Genomic DNA, 19,205 nt, shown 5'->3' on the forward strand with positions numbered 1-19,205 from the left:
TCCCTTGGGGTCACTGTGAGCTTTAGCAGGATCTTTGGGAACCAGCATAGACTCTGTCATCTGTGGTGTGAGCTCTCCCACCCCCACAGCCCCAAACCCCAGCCCTCCTGCCACCCCTGGGCCTGAGAGATGAGGGCAAACGGCCCAAGGGAAGGGGGAGGTTGGAGCAGCCACCAAAATGAACACACACTGCCCTTTCCCTGGTCCCGGGCCCTCCCAGCCAAAGAAGGGCCAGACACCTACAGGGCGCAGCCGGTGGGATGAGACCCATCTATCACTACAAATAGCCGAAAAGTGCACACAACACAGTATCCATCGATGGATGAACAGATAAACAAAATGTGACCCTCCACACAGTAGAACTTGATTTAGCCTTAAAAAGGAAGAAAATGATGACATACACTACGATATGGATGGGGAGTTAGTACTTAACTGCTTGACGGGGACAGAGCTTCAGTTCGGAAAGATGAAACATTCAGGAGGTGGACAGACGGTACTGAAACACTCCTGAACTGTCCACCTAAAAATGGTTAAGATGGTTAAGTTTTATGTTACGTGTATTTTACCCAATTAAAAAAAAAAGGGTAGTCAAGGCCTGCGGCTGGACACTATAAGGTAAATGAGGTGCTGTCGATGGAAGGGGGAGAGCACCAGATGAGCTGCCAGAGCTTCCCTTGCCAAGGTTGTGGGTCCATTTACGGCTGGGTCATCAGCCTGTCCGCCTAGTCTCTGAGGCAGAGCGTGGGCTCCAGGCGCCCTCCAGTGGCAGTACGAAGAAACAGCCTCAGACCCACGCTCAGCCAGCCGAGGGCCCCTGGCTCCCCACCTCAATCCTCTCTCCCCCCATTATGGGTCAATCTGTGGGTGCAAAGGAGAGGTTCCTGGTAGGCAACCTGTTCCAGAAGGGGCCCGTGCCTAGCCATGAGCTGTACCTTCCTTCCCCAGGCTTCCCCTACCCCTACCCCAGCCTCTTCTTTGAGGGCCAGGCCATGATTTGTAGAAGCCTACAGAAGACTCAGACAGGAGCCCCCTGTCCTCACGCTGGTGCTGTTGGCCATGGGCGTTCTGCTGCCTGTGGGGCTGGGAGCCCAGAGGCTATGTGTAGCCTTGATTGGTGTTGTGCAGAACAGACTCACTGCAGGTGCCAGTAAATATCTGAAGAATGAGTGTGTGTGCCAATGAGTAAATGAGTGAGTGAATGAATGAATGAATGAATGATATCCCAAACCTCAGGCAAATCCCCTGATGTCTCTGCTCACTTTGGAAGCTCCTTTGCATCTCCCAGTTCCAGACCCTCAGAGCCCTGACTCTTCAAAAAGGACTTCCCTCCATTCCCACATAAAACCCAGGGCTGGGTAAGTGGCTGGCGCTGATGCTGGGACAGAGCAGAGTCTGAGGTGAGCCCTGCCCTGGCCAGTGCCTGGGACAGGTGGCACTGACCTCCAGCAGGGGAGGAGCCTGCAGTGCTGGGGACACAGGCGAGGAACAGACAGGGTCTGGCCTGGACAGGAGCCTGGGGGAGCAACACAAAAGCCAGAGAAGAATACCCCAAGTTCAGGGAACAAAGGATAAGGGCCCCAAGGCCAGGAAGGTGGCCAGTGGGAGGCAGGCAGGGCCAGCCCCAAGCCCATTGGCTAGAGCAGCAGTCGCCAGCCTTTCAGACCCTGTGGGTCCACTTATGGCTGGCTAGTCTCTCGGTCATATCTGCCAATCACCCACCCAGCCCGCCTTCTGTGGCTGTGCCTCCCGGATTAGCCGCTGGGCTAGAGGAGTTTGGGGACAGCGAACAGAGCCCCTGTGGAAACAGTGAGGAAGCCCCGGGAGAAAGGTCAAGCCTTCCACTTGCCCAAGACCTCCCACCTGGACTCCCACTTCAGCAAAAGCAGGGAAGGGGGAGACATGTGGGCAGAGCAGCGGCCAGCCCCATCCACGTCACCAGCTGAGACTGTGTCACCCAGACCCCTGAAGCCAGGACCACCTGCACTCCTGGGTGGGCCTGAGGGCCAGGGACAGCAGGTAGTTTCCACAACTGAGGGTCAGGGGGTTCCAGGAACTCTCCAGAAACTGGGTCACCCAGGGATGTGCTCCGATGGTGCCATGAACACGGGCCTGGATCACCGCTGTCCAGCCTGACCCAGGGAGCCCCAGGGTGCTGAAGTGACCGGCCCTCCCAGAGACCCCATCAGGGATCTGCCACTCTTCCAGGCAGCCTGTACAACCTCTGGCTCCCCTTTCCCTGCACCCCACTCCCACCCCCACCCCCACCTTAGGCAGAATCTGGGCTGGCCACCTATGATGAGCCTGCACCTTGGGATATGGGGCAAGTTTCCTGTAGCCGGGACATGGTCCTCCCTTGACAAGAAATACACACATACACACCTTGCATCTTCTCCAGGAGCCAAAAATGCAGTTGCGACTGATTTGCAGTTGAAACTAAAAATAACTGCCAGGCTCCAGCCAGGACTGGGAAAATATCCCATTGCTAGGAGACAACCGTTACCAGGAGACTGCCATTGCTAGGCGACAGGGTTGCCTTGGAGACAGCTAGGCCCTGAGTCATCCTCAGCCCTGGCTACTCCACTCGCAGCAACCCAGTGCTTCCGGGAGGTTGGGCCTGGGTCCCCAGGAGGAGGGGAAAGCGGGGAGCAGAAGCTAAATACAGCAGAGACCCACCACCTGCAGTTGGCCACCACGGCCACCCCAGGCTGAGCTGTTCTCTTTCCTGTGGGCATCTATTCTGGCTGTGGAGTGTTGAGGACAGCCAAACACATCTGTGGCCCACCCTCCTCCCACAAGGACCCCTGCCTCTAGGTGAGGCCTGAGGCAGTGAGGGGCACCCTGTCCATCTCATGGCTCCACAGCAGGAGGCTTCAGAGCTACTAATCACTATCGGGCATGGGGCACTTACCACCTGTGCTCTGCTAGGACCTTCAGGACCCCAGACCCGTTTCCAAGGAGGGGAGGTACTTCCTGAGGCTCCACACAGGGAGGGAGTATTTGGGCCTCGGCAGGTGGCTCCAGGGCACACATGCCACTCCAGAGCCCCCAAGGAGCGGCCTGATAGCCTCCTGTGAGGAGAGTCAGGGTGTCTCAGAGCCACCGCCTCAGGCCTTGAGAGCCATGAGCAGTTACCCCATGATAGGCATGCCCATTCCCTGATGTGACAGTGGCTTCCTCTCTCCTAACCCCAGGATGTACCAGCAGCCTCCCCTGCCCCTGACTCTGGAGCCGCAGTCCCCCAGCAACCTGGACTGGGGAGATTCCTTTGTGCCCAGGCGTGAAGGCAAGGGAGGGGTACTCCCGGTGAGAGATGCTCCAGGTGATGGACTGAGTACCCTCCTGGCCCTAGAAGAAGGCCAGTGCAGCAGAAGCTCCAAGAATAATGAGCCAGCCGAAACTGGTTTGGCTCAGTGGATAGAGCGTCGTCGGTCTGCAGACTGAAGGGTCCCAGGTTTGATTCCGGTCAAGGGCATGTACATTGGTTGCGGGCACATCCCCAGTGGGGGGTGTGTAAGAGGCAGCTGGTCAATGTTTTTCTCTCTCATCGATGTTTCTAGCTCTCTATCCTTTCTCCCTTCCTCTCTGTAAAAAAATCAATCAAATATATATTTTCTTAAAAAGAATAATGGGCCGAAACTGGTTTGGCTCAGTGGATAGAGCGTCGGCCTGCGGACTGGAAGGTCCTGGGTTCGATTCCAGTCAAGGGCATGTACCTTGGTTGCAGGCACATTCCCGGTGGGGGGTGTGCAGGAGGCAGCTGGTCGATGTTTCTCTCTCATCGACGTTTCTAGCTCTCTATCCTTTCTCCCTTCCTCTCTGTAAAAAAAAAATCAATAAAATATATATATATATTTTAAAAAAGAATAATGGGCCAGGCTGTGGGCTGACAGTGCTGGAGTCAGGGGGCTTCGCAGGCTGCAGGACAGAGCCCTGGACTATAAAGCGATCCCTCTGCACCAGGAAACAGGTGGGTAGCAGCAGGGTTAGACCAGTGAGGCGGTAGGTGCCGTGGGCCATGGAGGAGAGAGACACCTGGCACAGGAAGAGGTGAGGAAGGTAAAGAGACAAGTCTCCACAGGTGCTCAGGAGACAGGCCTTCCACCGTGTGTTTCAGATCCCTTTTGCTCTTCATTCAGATTCCTCCAAGGCAGGCAGGCTTCTCAGGTCCCCGAGAGGGCACAGCTGGCTCTCTCCCTGAGGCCCTCACCCCGCCGGGGGGCACGAGCTCCTCCCCGCCAAGCCTGACAGACAGTCAGGACAGCGTCCACACCAGCGTGTGCCTGTGCGTGTGGGGTGGAAGCTGAACTGGAAGGCCAGCCTGACAGGCTCCAACACCGGAGGTGACTGGATGGGTTGGACAACTCTTTTCTCCGTCACTCAAAATGTCCTCACGCATCGCCTCCTGCATGCCCACACCAAGTCTCCTCCTTGATTCGGGGCAAGACTGACTCTTCAGTCCCTGTCACACCAGAGAGCTGCCTTCACCCAAGCCAGTGTCCCACACGCAGCAAGAACAGCGCTCACACCCAAAACCAGCCAGGGCCAGCCAGCCTGGTTCCCCCTCCCGCCGCCCCCATCTTCACTGGTCCTGCTTCCCGTCATGAAGCTGCAAACACCAAACACCAGCCGGCTTCAGATCCCCGCCCTGAGGCTCCTTCCCTGACGCCAAGACCCTATTTGGTCCCTCCCGGAGCAGAAGCCTCAGGCTGGACTGGATACTATGAGCCCTGGCATCTCCGGTGGCACAGACAGCCCTCCACACCTACCTGCCACATTCCCTCTCCTCCACCATCTCCCCCAGCCTGCTCCCTAAGAGGCAGCCACCACCAAAGCCTCCAGTCCACTCCAAAGCGAACCTCCCAGGCTCCTTAAGCCTCTTAGGACCTTTGCACAAGGTGGCTCCAGGACCACTTCACCATCTCACTCTTGGGGTCTCAGCTCAAGCATCACGTCCTCAGGAGCCCTACCCAGCCCCCACCCTGGAGGGTTCACCATCACGTGGCCCCGTTCAACGTGCATTGCACTCAAAATAGTCACTCTGAAACGATCTGTCGTTCTTCAGCTCTGAAGAAGAGGGGGAGATGATGTCTCCCACGGAGGGGGTTCTGGACCTGACACTCAGCAGGTGCGCAGGAGACGTCAGGGCCTTAAAGGGGGGCTGACTGGCCGCTCCGCAGGAGATGGGGGGTCAAGGTAGGAAAGGGGAAGGGTTGGACCATCCTAGCCCCCCGCAGGTGGCAGCCAAGGGTTAGGACGCACGGGGCCAGCCCCCAACCCCGAAGGGCCAACCGCGCACCCCTGGGCTAACCGCTAGCACCTAAGGGCTCGAGAGACTTCTTTGCACCGCAGGAACTGGGGTCCCCGCCGCTCCGCGCAGGCATGGCCAGCTCCAGAGCCGCTCTCCGGCCTCGCACCCCGGCCTCCCTTCCCCGCCTTCCTCCCGGTGCCCTCCTCTTGCCCTTCCCTCCGGTCCCCGCGCCGCCGCGCGCCCGTGTTTGTTATTGTGCGGGCGCCCGCGGCGAGGGCGGGGGCGGGGAGCCGCCAGAGCGGCGCGTGCCCGTGGGCTCCGCGGCGGGAGCGCGCGGTGTGCGCGGCGGGCGGGGCGGGGCTCGGCATCGCGGCCCTCCCGCCGGGCTCCCCGGCCCGGATTGGCTCCCGGGCCGGGATCGGCTCCCCAGCCCGGATCGGCTCCCCGGCCCGGATCGGCTCCCCGGCCCGGATCGGCTCCCCGGCCCGGATCAGCTCCCGGAACCGGGAGCGCGCGGAGGCACGGCGCGCAGGGCCCGGCGGGCGGGGGCAGGGAGGGCGCGCGCGGCGCCGCCGGCGGCCGCGGAGGAGCGTGGGGAGGAGGGGGGAGGAGGAGCGCTGGGAGGAGGGCGAGGGGAGGGAGAAGGCGCCCGCCCGGCTCCCTGCAAAGCGGCCTTATTTATCTGGGCACGGCCTCAGCCTCCCCGGTGGGGGGCTTGGGGCAGCCGATCCTCGCCCACCGGGGAGCTCCTCTGGGGTGAGGCCGGAGTGGCCAGCCGGGCCGGGGCACCGGGCGCGGGGTGCGGCCGGGCCCTGCCGGCCAGGCCAGCACCGCCGCCGCCTTCCCGCTCCGCCGGCTCTCCTGCCGGGCTCCCAATGACGGGAGGAAGCCCGGCGAGCAGCGTGGCATGAGCCAGGAGCCCGGGCCGAGGTAAGGTGTGTGCTCCCTCCCGGACTGGCTGCGGGGTGGGGTGGGGGGCCGGCTACGCAGCGGAGGCGACCACAGTGCGAGGGTGGGGAGGGGGCTTGAGACGGTGCCTCTGCCGCCCCTGAAGGCTTATGTAACTGCATCCCCTCCCCTGGCCTTGGGTGCTGGGCATCGGGCCCTGTCAGCCCTTCCCACAGCCCCTTGCCCCAATGGATGGCCTGGTGGAGGCCAACTCCCCATGGCAACTGGACCGAGACTGTGGGGCGGTGCTACCTGACAGTGTCCCCTGGAAGCGGAATTAAAGGCCCCCAGCTTGCCTGCTTGGGTGAGGTCCTGGACCACAGCTGAGCTCCGTGCTCCGGGCCTCGGCACCACCAGCCCCTTGGGCTGTGAGAGAGGCGTTAGATGCGTTACCCTCCAGGTGGAGCCGTGTGGATGCCCAGCCCGAGGGCCTGTCTGCCTCTGGACAGCTTCTGGCCCGGGGCCTGTATGGAGCTGGCACAGTGGGAGAAGGAGGGGACTGAGCACATGCCTGGTTCTGGAGGAGGGATCAGGCCTTAGCCAAAGCTGGAGGGCCTCGGAAGGGGAAATGGGGACCCTGAGACTTGCTGGGGAGGGGGGCCTGTCCCCCTGGAGTTTGAGCAGGTGGGGAGAATGGAGCACTGATCACCCCAGAAGGAGAGAAGTCCTGGCTGTTGGAACCTCAAGGAGCCAAAGACCCAGCGGCCACTCCTCCAGCCCCTCCCTTCCCCTGCACAGGCAGCCTCCCCTCCGCGGAGAGAGCAGATGGTGGATGCCACCTCACCTGCTCCCTCCAGCAGGCCCCTCCCCACACCGCCACCTCCCAGGGCCCAGTGACCAGAGTCAGTTCAGGCCTCCCCGGTGCCAGGCGGGCCCTGGGCCCCTTCCTCCACCAGGCTCCTTGGAAGGCTGCTGGACAGCAGCCTCGGTGCAGAAGGCCTGAGAAGTCTGGGGTCCCACAGGCCAGGTCAGAAGCCAGATGGAGACCCATGGGTTCGGCAGGAAGTGGCCACAGGGCTGGACCAGAGCTGTCTGGAGCGGAGAAAAAGGCATGTCCCAGTCATAAACATGGGCACGCAGGGTGGGCTGTTCGGGCCCCACAGGACCCCAGGATAGCTCCCCCAGTGCTCGCCGCCTCCACTCTCTGGCTCCCCACTTCAGCCACCCCTCACCTTGGCCCAGGCTGGGGAGGGTCATGAGACATCTGCCACCCTCCAGCTCACACCCACTTCCTGGGCACTTGAGCGAGTCCTGTCTCCCACTGATGAGAAGAAAACAGGTGAACCTGAGGTTGGGGGACCTGGTGCCCTCCAGACAGCCGGGCCCAGGCAGGAAGGCCTGCACTGAAAGCCAGGGAGGCATCTGCCCGGAGGCAGGGGCGGAGCTCCTTGGCTGGCCCCCCTGGGTGACATGGGTCTCTGAGGCTGGCACGGGAAGGGTGCAGGTGGCAGGGAAGGAAGGTTTGTGGGGTCCGGGGGTGGCTCAGAATCCTTTCTGCACGTGGACTGGAGGAACTTCAGCCAGAACAGCCCAGAGGGTGGGCTCGGGCCACCTTTCCCTCCTCGGGGCAGGGAAGAGGGGAAGGGATTGAGGCAGCCGCCCCAAGAAGCAGGCACAGAAAACCCCAGGCTCAGGCTCTGGGTGCTCAGGTGCCTCAGAGCACAGGGGCTTGGATGAGGCCTGAAATCCCACACCCACTCCCCAAGGCACCTGGTCTCACCTGGCTGAGCTGCCCTGAGCTTGGCCAGAAGACTGTGGGAGCATGAACTCCAATCCCTCTGGAGGCCACGTGCTCCCTTCTCTGAGCCCCTGGTGCATGGGGGGGGGGGGCAGCTTGCACCCCAGAAGCATCTCTAAGCTGGGGGCGGGAGGGGAGCACTGCGGCTAGGACATGTGCAAAGTGACAGGGATGCGAATGTGCCTGAGTCACGGGGTTTGTCATGGAATGTGTCAGCCTGCACCATACCCCCAATCCCAAACTGCCCTGGTTGTCACCCGGTCCCTGGGGTTACCACCACGGATCGGTCTATGTGAGTTTTTCTGGCTACCCATGCCCTGCCCAGGCAGGTGTAGCTGGGGTCAGGCCTTCTGGTATTCAGGGCAGGCTCTGTCAGATGAGGGTATCAGAGATGGAGGAAGAGTCCTTCATGAGGGGTGGAGTTTCCCAGGAATGAACAATCCAAAAGAACAGTGTCCCAGTGGTGGACATGCAGCTTGCAGCCTCTGGAAGGAGATTAGGATGTGACGGGGACAATGGAGGAGAGACCACCAGCCCAGGGTACCCAACTGGGAGGGCACAGGTACGTAAGCAGAACAGGGCAGAGAAAAGAGGTCACATGAGGTGTGCCTGGACAGTGACAGGCTGGCTGGGGACCCTGGGTTGCCCCCTGGGCCACTGTGCCTGGCCTGGGTTTCAGGCAGGGGGGATCTTGAAGTCAAATCCCAGATTGGTACAACTTCTGAAAGTTTACTCTCTGAGCCCTGCTTTCCCCGCTCTGTCGCTCTGTCGGATGGCTAGGCAGTGTGTGAAGGACTCGGAGCAGCAGGGAGGGGTGTGGTGCTGGGAAGAGCAGGGCCAGTAGCCTCCCTCCCTCCCGATCGTGCCTGTCCCCTTCTCGTTGGGTCTGGCCAGATTATGGCGGGCAGACAGCCAGTTTCCTTAACCCCGCAGTTCCCAAGGGTCTGAATAACTGCAAGGCCCACCTCAAGCCCCAGGGACTTGGGGGCCTTCTCAGAAACTCTGCTACCAACCCAACCAGCGGCTTCCCTCCCCGGTGGACACTGGCCTCTGTCACAACCGGGAGTAATGAATTGAGTTGTAGCTCCCCCTCTGACTCCTCTTAATCTAACCTGCCCTCCATCAAGCCTGACGGGCTTTAGGTAGCCACACCCTTTCTGCATGACCCTGCTAACTGATTGCCAGTCCTCGTCCGTTCATTCAGCAAGCAAGCAAGCAAGCAACACTGAGAGGCCCCTAAGCCCTGGTGCCATCTTTCCTCAAGGAGCCCCCAGCCAAGGGAAGAGGCCAGTGGGTAGACAGTGATGATACCCAGCTGAGACCCTGAAGATGCTTCCTCAGTGCCCGGGATCCTTTTGGGCCTGGTGTTGACCTGGGTCTCAGGGCCTAGCGATGATCTTCAGAAGAGGCAGCTCCTTAGGAAGCCCAGCATGGCTCTCTGCAGGCTGTCAGCCTGCAAGTCATAAAGTTCTGAGTCCTCCCAGGAGCCCCCGGGACCTCGCCCTGTTCCTAAGTCCACTCCGGCTGCCATGCTTCACTGTAAGTCTGCTGGGGAAACACAGAGGCTCTCCCAAGGGGCACCCCGATCCAGCTCTGGTTGAGGCTGAGGGGGACAAGACAACTAAAATAATGGCCACCATCTTCCTCCTTCCCCTGGGGTGACCCCAGGAGCCTCAAGCTCTGGGGACCTCCCTTGTAATTCTACTCCACACCGAGGAGCAACCCACCAGCGCTGAGGCTAGTGATAGTGCAAGTGTGGCCATCCTTTTGAAAAGCCTCTTTTCCCAGCATTAGCTCCTGGTATTTTTCCCTAAATGGAGAGGCAGCCTCCAGGAGACTGGCAGCTGTCCCTACTCCCTCCTGGCAGGAAACTCCAAGCAGGACCTTCAAGCCCCACTGGGTGCAGCCACGGGTACCAGGAAGGTAGGGGCACTGCAACCCCTCCAGGAGACTGGCAGCTGTCCCTACTCCCTCCTGGCTAGGTGGATGGGGCTTGGGCCAGGCAAAGAGGCCCTCGTCCTAGCCCTGCATGGACCTAACTGGCAGGAAGACCAGTCTCTGACCCTGAGCTCACCTTTCTACAAAGCCCTGACCCCCTGGGCCAAAGTGTGGCTGTTTCCAATTTTGAGCTACAGAACGGGGGGTTCTCACGCTGGGTCGGTGAGGCTGGAGTGTGAGGAACAGCTGGAACACAGCAGGACCATGGACACGCTGAGGAGCAGCAGGGCTGCCTCTGTTAAAGAGGCAGTTCTGATCCAGGGCATGGGGGTAGGGGTCAGGAGGGCTGGTTGACAGTCAAGGCAGTACCCTCTGGCCAGGGGTGGGGGTGGAGGGTGGGAAGAAGGGCAGCCAGACCTCAGGCACCTCCCCCCTCCCTCACCCCCCACTGAGTGTCAACCTGGGCCTGGCCACTCCTTCTGAGGGCTCTCTCCCAGAGGCAAGTTTGTTTCCCCAGCTTGGCCCTGAGGCCCCGGGGGTGGAGATAGGACTGTGGACGTGTGCAAATGTGAGCTCCAGTGGGGGACAGGAAGGGAGCCTCACCGTTCGGAGCGGGGGGGGGGGGGGGGGATCCACGTGCATCCCCCAACTCAGGCACTCCACGTGCACACCCATGGCTGGAAGCATTTTCAGTCTAAATCTGCTCTTGAGTTATTTCTCCCCTAGTGCCGCCTCCGCTGCCTCCTCGGGATCTTAGACGAACCGGGCGGCTTCTTGCCTCTCCCCTGCACCCCCCTCCGCCTCCGGAGCCCCTCCCTGCTAAGCTGGGTTTGCCGGATCCGGCTCCCACACAGCGCCACACCGCCAGCCGCTGTCCGCGGTGGAGGCGGCCGGGTCTCACCTTCGAGCACGCGCACAGAGGCTGCGCGGGGCGCTGTCCATGGTGCTGCACGCCGAGGGCCCAGCCGGCCCCGCCTCGATGTGGGAGGCGGCCAAGGCCGGGTGGGCGGCGCGCCCTGAGGGATGAAATAACGGAGCCCTGCTCCGGGAACACGGGAGGTTTTCAGGCTGGGGCTGCTTCCCTGCACCCAGCAGCCCGGGGGTGGGAGTTACGTGAATATCTTCTCCCCCGGGGCCCAGGAGCAGGAGCCAGTTGTGGCCTTCATCCGTAACTCCGTGAAGCACTGCTGGCCACGATGGCCCCCTCCTCCTGTACTGGCTTTAAGGGCAGCCCTCACGTCACACCACCCCTGCCACTGGGAAAAACTGTAACTCCCTGGAGCCTGATCTAAGACCCCTGCCCCCAAGGTGCTCTGAGGCTGAAATCTGTGATCATTCCAGTGGGTGATTGGCAGAAATTATAAATGTCATGGATCAACCTGTGTGAAGCCATGAGTTACCTGGTCATGAGCTAGTGAGGGGCTAGCCAAGGTGTTGAAGCCTCTTTTTTGGGGGAGGGGGGGGCAGGGCCCAGGGTGGACTCCAGCCTAGAGGCTCATGGCTGCCAGGTCAGGAAGGCTTTGGGGCCCAAAGCTGGGTGGGCAGTTATGAAAGCCATGTGTCCCAGGCCTGTGCACCCTCCAGACATGGAATGCTAGCAAGGGTTGTCCTGTCCAGGGCTGGAAGCAGTAGAGGGTGTGGTGCTGGGAAGAGCAGGGTGGGACTGCCCACTTACCTCCCTCGTTCCCAGTGGCTCCTGTCCCCTTCCACTCGAGCAGGCCGCGGGGTTTAGAAGCAATTTCCGGGTCATTTTCTAAGTGCCCGTTGTAAGCCATGCACCATGCATAGCCCTCTGCACATGCTGTCCGATGGAGGAAGTAGTCACCTCGCTGGCTTCTGAGGGAGGAAAGTGAGGTTTGGAAAAGAGAAGGCCTTGCCCAGGCCACACAGCCAAGGCAGGGCCTGTTTTGAGTCCAGTGTGGGACCGTCTGGAGGAACACAGTGCACAGCCTCCTCGCTGGGTGTCTGGGGGGCGGGGTATCTGGGACGTAGAGAAAGGGTAGCACTGTGAGAGTGCCGCTGCCCCATCTCCCAAGGGCCGGCTGTGGCCTTGCCCCCCGACACCCACTCACAGACTTGTTCATCCTCACCGGAGGGTATTTTTCCATTGATCTTTTAGAGAATTGGAGGCCTAAAAAGGGGAGCCAGGGTGGTCTCAGCCCCCCTCTGGGGAGAGCCCCCTTCACATAGCCTTCCATAACCAGCTCTGCTCCGCCACTGTGACCCTGTGCAAGCAATTCACGCTGCCTCAGCTTGGCTTCCCCGTCTGGTCAATGGTTACCGTCACCACAGCATTATCCTCAATGAACTAGGTGGAGGATAAAAGAGATAATATGTGCCCTGACCAGTTTGGGTCAGTTGATAGAGTGCTGGCCTGCAGACCGAAGGGTCCCAGGTTTGATCTGGTCAAGGGCACATACCTTGGGTGCAGGCTTCTCCCCAGGAGGCAACCAATCGATGTGATTCTCTCATATCAATGTTTCTCTCTCTTTCCCTCTCTCTTCCACGCTCTCTCTAAAAGATCAATGGAAAAATACCCTTGGGTGAGGATGAACAACAACAACAAAAAAGGGATAGTATGGTCCAGGGCTCACTGTGCCGGCATCCCAGTAATCTCTGGGAAGCCACCTGCCCTTCCTTTGGGTAGATTCTGAGCTACAGAACCTCCTGTAGCCACGGAGATTCTCAGGGGCTGGTGTGTGAATCTCAGAGTACCGGGACTACTCCAAAGAGCCACGCCGGCACCCCACCGTGGAGAGGCCAGCGACTGCCCTCCATCCTTCCCTTAGTCATACAGCCCCCATGCAGTGGGGCTGGGCCTGGCAGGCACTGAGGGCGGGCACCAGAGCAGCAAAGGTGAAGAGAACAGTAACGGGTGAGCAACGTGTCTCTCTCCACCTCTGTTCTCTCCTCCGTTGTGCCTGGATGTGGAAACGCTCTGTGCGTGGGTGCAGGTTGAGCTCAGTACACACGCTAGGCGCTCAGAGACTGGCCCCGTCCTGTTGCTGCTCCATCGGGGAGGGAGGCTTGCACTTTGATCCTCTCTGTCGGGTGACTCTAGGAGTGTCCTGGGAGGGGACACCCGGGGGACAGGCAGGGGCCCGGCTCTTTTCTGCCCTCCCAGAGCGAGCATGAGATTCACTCCTCACTCCGGGCCCTGTCTGCAGAGTGACGGAGGAAGATGTCCAGCCCCGGAGTCGACGGCGACCCCAAGCCCCCATGCCTGCCTCGAAACGGCCTGGTGAAGTTGCCGGGCCAGCCCAACGGTCTGGGTGCGGCCAGTATCACCAAGGGTACACCCGCCGCCAGGAACCGCCCCTGCCAACCACTGCCCCCGCCCAGTCTCCCACCGCCCAGCCTGGCTGCCCCGCTGCCCCGGGCTGCCCTGGCGGGGGGCCTGTGCCCCCCAGCAGGGATCCCCCTCGGTGGACCGGCCTCAGCCCCTGCACCTGGGCCCCCCGTGGAGCGGCCGCCACTGGCCACAGATGAAAAGATCCTCAATGGCCTCTTCTGGTACTTCTCGGCCTGCGAGAAGTGCGTGCTGGCCCAGGTGTGCAAGACCTGGCGGCGCGTGCTCTACCAGCCCAAGTTCTGGGCAGGCCTCACGCCCGTGCTGCATGCCAAGGAGCTTTACAACGTGCTGCCCGGCGGTGAGAAGGAGTTCGTGAACCTGCAGGGCTTCGCGGCACGTGGCTTCGAAGGCTTCTGCCTGGTGGGCGTCTCCGACCTGGATATCTGTGAGTTCATCGACAACTACGCCCTGTCCAAGAAGGGCGTCAAGGCCATGAGCCTCAAGCGCTCCACCATCACTGACGCGGGCTTGGAGGTGTGTCCCGCTGCCGGCTCAGAGGGACGGGTATGGGGCAGGGCTGGGCAGCAGCAGTGGGGCAGGTGTGGGGGGGGAGGGGTAGACCCAGAGGAAGCTCAGGCACCTAAGCACAGGAGCAAGGTAGCTGAGGGCTGCACCGATGCCCTGAGGGGGAGCACGGCTCTGGGAGAGGTGAAAGCAGGACTGGTTACATAATCTGAGCAACCCGGTCCAAAATGGAAATGCAAGTGCCTTGTGCATAGATGATTTAGAATTTCAAAACAGGGACAGGAAAGCAGTTTGTAAGTGTAAGGTCCTTCTGAACGCCGGCCCTGCATGCCAGTGGGGAGGATTCTAGAGGTAATTGGGGGGTGGGGGGAGCGGGGCAAAAGGCAGAGGTGCAGGTGGCGCCTTCTTGGGATCTGGACTCGAAGTATCTGATCATTCCAGGGGTCTTCAAACTACGGCCCGCGGGCCACATGCAGCCCCCAGGGGAGTCTGATCCTGCCCGCCAGGTTTTTTGGGCAGTGAGCGCAGCCAAGGTGTTACAGTAGGGATTAGTAGTTCATATAGTCCGGCCCTCCAGCTCTCTGAGGGACCGTGATCTGGCCCCCACTTTAAAAAGTTTGAGGACCCCTGATTAACACCAACTGCTCTGGGCACGTGCTCTAGCCAGGCCCTGGGCTCCTGGTTCCCTGTACCCTGCCTCCTCTTTCAGTGTGGCTGAGGTGTGACAGAAATGCAATAAAGGGCACTTATCCAAGAGTACAGCTCCATGTATGTTCACACGGAGGACAGGGTTCCTTCTACCCTATCTCCTGTTCTCCTCACCATGCCCCATGGGGAGGGGCACACCCAGGGAACCGCGGTGAGTTTGAAGGTCATGCCCCCTGGCCCGCCCACAGGTGATGCTGGAGCAGATGCAGGGCGTGGTCCGCCTGGAGCTGTCCGGCTGCAACGACTTCACCGAGGCGGGGCTGTGGTCCAGCCTGAGCGCCCGCATCACATCGCTGAGCGTGAGTGACTGCATCAACGTGGCGGACGACGCCATCGCGGCCATCTCGCAGCTGCTGCCCAACCTGGCCGAGCTGAGCTTGCAGGCCTACCATGTGACGGACACGGCGCTGGCCTACTTCACGGCGCGCCAGGGCCACAGCACCCACACGCTGCGCCTGCTCTCCTGCTGGGAGATCACCAACCACGGCGTGGTCAACGTGGTGCACAGCCTGCCCAACCTCACGGCGCTGAGCCTCTCCGGCTGCTCGAAGGTCACGGATGACGGCGTCGAGCTCGTGGCCGAGAACCTGCGCAAGCTGCGCAGCCTCGACCTCTCGTGGTGCCCGCGCATCACCGACATGGCGCTGGAGTACGTGGCCTGCGACCTGCACCGGCTGGAGGAGCTGGTGCTGGACAGGTGTGTGCGTCCTCCCACCCCCGGGCCACGGGGGCGGGATGGGGCTGTAAATAGGGGGGGCTGCAGCAGGGTTGGGAGCGGGGAGGAGGGGCCTGGCGTGGGTGACATGGAGGCTATGGGAAGGAAGTCCATTATGAGTGGGGCAGGGGGTGAGTTCACCCCAGGGGACCCCAGAAAAAGGAGTGCGGGCTTGGAGCTGAGGGAAGAGCAGTGTTCTGGAAGTGGACAGCCCCACTCTGTTGCACCCACAGGTGTGTGCGCATCACGGACACTGGCCTCAGCTACTTATCTACCATGTCGTCCCTCCGCAGCCTCTACCTGCGATGGTGCTGCCAGGTACCGGCCCTCTGCGCCTCTGGATGTTGGGAAGTAGGCGGGGGAGGAGAGGGGCTCAGGGAATGCCCCGCCCACTCAGATCCTGTAAGGAAGTCTGGGATCCCTCCGCACCCAGCGGCCGATGTAAGCGGAATGTGCGGTGTCCCCAGGGCCCTCAACGGCTTTCCCCAGCTGCCTCCTGGCTCCGTGGGGCGCTGAGAAACCCCCGTTTTGAACCCCGCTCCCTGCCCCCCCCCCAGCAGTTCCAGGCCAGCGGCCTGACCCCAGGAGTGGGGCTCCTACAGGGCCGAGCAGAATAGTTAACTCGCTCCGCCCTCCCGCCCAGGTGCAGGACTTCGGGCTGAAGCACCTCCTGGCCATGAGGAGTTTGCGGCTTCTGTCTGTGGCAGGTGAGACTACCCCCGGCGCCCTCTTGGGCAGTGATCACACTCACACACTCACCCCCGCCGCCCTCCTGGACAGTGATCACACTCACACACACACACACACACACACACACACACACACACCCCGGCCGCCCTCCTGGACAGTGATCACACTCACACTCCCCGGCCGCCCTCTTGGGCAGTGATCACACTCACTCACACACCCCGGGTGCCCTCCTGGACAGTGATCACACTCACACTCCCCGGCCGCCCTCCTGGACAGTGATCACACACACACACACACACACACACACCCCGGCCGCCCTCCTGGACAGTGATCACACTCACACACTCCCCCGCCGCCCTCTTGAGCAGTGATCACACGCACACGCACACACACACTTTGCCCGCCTCCACCAAACCCGCGGGGTCCTTTGTGCGGATCCAGGTCCAGGCCATCAGAGGGAGATCCCGGGCAGCCCTAGCCCGCCCAGCTCAGGCTGGCCCCGCCTCCACCCGCCGCCCTCCCCCGGCCCCGCCCACTCAGCCTCCGCCCGGTCCCCGCAGGATGCCCGCTGCTGACCACCACCGGGCTGTCGGGCCTGGTGCAGCTGCAGGAGCTGGAGGAGCTGGAGCTGACCAACTGCCCCGGGGCCACCCCCGAACTCTTCAAGTACTTCTCGCAGCACCTGCCCCGCTGCCTCGTCATCGAGTAGCGAGGGTCCCCTCGCCCCCGTCGCTGGAACCCGCCTAGCTCTGGGCGGGGCCCCGAGGGCGCTCCTCGGACCACTCTCCCCGCACTTCCTTGTCCGGCGCTGGAGGTCCAGCGAAGCAAGGGAAAGCCCTGCCCGCGGCCCTCCGCTGCCCTGAGGGGCCCGCCCAGGCCGGGAGAAGCGGGGTAACGGGTGGCGCCCGCCCCACGCACGCACGCACACTCGGGGATTTGTGCATGCCCCTCGTGCCCGCCCTGCACGCCCACCCTCCGCAGCCACTTCCCTCAAATCGCACGCCCACTGGGGGTGGGGGTGGGGGCGGGGCCTGGGCCTGGGAGGCGTTCTAAGCTCTCACCGTCCTCATCGCCTTCCCCACCTCACTCCCCTCTGCCTCCCCGGGCTGTCCTTCCCGTCTCGGGAAGGGGCCCAGTGGGATTGAGGGGGGCTGGGTCTCCCAGGACACGGGGGCCCGGAAGAGCCCCATGGGCTGCCTGCATCTTCCACCGCACCTCACGTGGAGCCCTCCAGGGGGTGCGAGGGGAAACAGGCCGCCGCCAAAGCCATGGCCCTCCAAGGAGCCCAAGTCCCGCCCGCCCTTCCCCCACTTCATTCCAGCCTGACCTAAGCCACCTCCCCTCTTCTTTGGCACTGTGTGAGACAGTCCCCTGCTTGCCCATCCCTACCCCCAGGCCTACAAATCCCTAGGCCCTGCCAGACTAGGGCTGAATTAGGTTGGGAGCGGTGCAGAATGGGTGACAATGACCTTGGCACAATCAACATTAGCCCAGCCAGCTCTGTCCATCTCAACCCAGAGGTGGTACAGCTCCCTTGGGAGACCCCACGCTGGAGCAAGCCTCAGGGCCCACAGGCCTTGGGAGCAGTCCTGGGTGGACCCTTCACTGCACCCCTGTAGCTAGCTAGGCCCAGGCCTCTCAGTGACACACTTCACCTTGGGCAGGTCTCTCTATGTTAGAAACTGGAAAAGTGGGCCCCAGTCCAGGCTCAGGGTCAGCAGCAGCCAGCTTCCAGCGGCCAGCACACCCTTAGCGCCCAGAGGGAGGGAGGGCTCATTTCTAGCCACCCCCACCCCTCCCCAGCTGCCCAAACTTTTGCTTGCCCTATTGGGCTCTGGCCATGATCTGTCAGATCCCAACACTTGGAAGTCCTAGGGGATGCTGGCACATCATGGCAATTGCTGAGGAGGGGGGCTGGGACCCCTTTCCATCCCAACCTTGAACCCCAGGAGATATAGTGCCCACACCTAATCTTGGGACATCCTGCCCACCCACCCCAATCTGGTTGGAAGAGAGTAACCAGTTCTAGAGAGAGAGAGAGAGAGAACAAGAGATACTATTGAAGCATAGAAACAGTTCAACAGCCCAAAGATCTTCCTGCCCCTGGAGTGCTCCCAGAGGCTTCGGGGCTGAAGTGGTGAGGAGCCAGTTTCTTCAGCCCCTCCCACAGCTCCTTCGTGAGAGGTGGCCGCTGTCCATTTGTCCAAAGTATTAATGCAACTGAAGCTGTGATATTTCCAACGACTGTAGAAGGAAAGATTAAGGGGAGAGAGGAAAACAAAACCAACCAACCCCTAAAATCATTTTCTTATTGTACATAATGACCTCATTCTCCTGTATATGCGGAAGATATAACCTTATATTTGGTAAGTGTTTCTTGTGCTATTTTATCATGTGACCTGTTTATAAAAATATATATTAAAAAGGTTGTAAAAACATGTGTCTGAGTTGTTTTTAGGTAATCAGGCTATGATGGGGAAGGTATATCTGCCTGAGGGGCCTATGTCTCTGGATTCTTGTGCACCTCTCAACTTCTCAAACTTGTTGTTTTTTTGTTTTGTTTTGTTTGTTTTTTAAATATTTTATTGATTTTTTACAGAGAGGAAGAGAGAGGGATAGAGAGTTAGAAACATCAATGAGAGAGAATCATCAATCAGCTGCCTCTTGCACACCCCCTACCGGGGATGTGCCCACAACCAAGGTACATGCCTTTGACCGGAATCGAACCTGGGACCTTTCAGTCCGCAGGCCGATGCTCTATCCACTGAGCCAAACCGGTTTCGGCAAACTTGTTAGTTTTTTCAACAAATATAGAGTCTGGGTGCTATGGTGCTGACCAAACAGGGAAGGTTCCTAAGCTCTCTGGTTCAGGGCAAAAATGAACCTTGTTTTATGCACAAAGTAAATGAGTTAAGAGAGGGGCTGGAGCTAAAACTCCCAGTTTCTTAGATGTGGCACCAAAAGCATAAGCAACAACAATAAAAAAATTGGGTTTCATCAAAATTAAAAACTGGTTCAAAGGACACTATTAAAAAATGTTAGAAGAGCCTTAGCTGATTTGATCTGTGGACTGAAGGGTCCCAGGTTCAATTCTAGTCAAAGGCACATGCCTGGGTTTCAGGCTTGATCCTCAATGTTTGGCGTGCACGAGACAGCTGATCAATGATTCTCATCATTGATGTTTCGATATCTCCCTTCCTCTCTGAAATCAATAATTTTTTTATTTTTTAAAGAGAGGGGCAGAATGTCCTAAAAGGTCACACAATGCAGCAAGGACAGACCGGAACTCCCACCCAGGAGAGAAAGGGAGGGTCATAAAGGGTCATTAACAGGATTGTGTGAACAGACACTCAGGCACTGGAGTTTGTGGAGACCAAGACAAATGTGATCCCTGCCTGATGGA

The 19,205-nt window shown here is 60.3% G+C and overlaps 1 protein-coding gene across 6 annotated transcripts; it reads left to right on the forward strand.

The window, feature by feature from the left end:
• Window positions 1-5,867: 5,867 nt before the first annotated feature.
• Window positions 5,868-18,240, forward strand: FBXL16 (F-box and leucine rich repeat protein 16). 6 transcript variants are annotated; one of them, XM_084882109.1, is made up of 6 exons: window positions 5,868-6,183; window positions 12,997-13,698; window positions 14,586-15,094; window positions 15,346-15,430; window positions 15,756-15,819; window positions 16,363-18,240. In XM_084882109.1, exons 2-6 carry the CDS (start codon window positions 13,054-13,056, stop codon window positions 16,509-16,511), a joined length of 1,452 nt encoding a protein of 483 aa, XP_084738235.1. In that variant the 5' UTR covers window positions 5,868-6,183; window positions 12,997-13,053; the 3' UTR covers window positions 16,512-18,240. The 6 variants fall into 6 exon arrangements, with proteins under 6 accessions (XP_084738235.1, XP_084738233.1, XP_084738234.1 ...); XM_084882107.1 differs by having other exon boundaries at window positions 13,040-13,698; XM_084882108.1 differs by having other exon boundaries at window positions 5,868-6,178.
• Window positions 18,241-19,205: the final 965 nt, after the last annotated feature.

Source organism: Pipistrellus hanaki (assembly GCF_964339955.1).
Source record: "Pipistrellus hanaki genome assembly, chromosome: 4".
NCBI classification, from domain to species: Eukaryota; Metazoa; Chordata; class Mammalia; order Chiroptera; family Vespertilionidae; genus Pipistrellus; species Pipistrellus hanaki.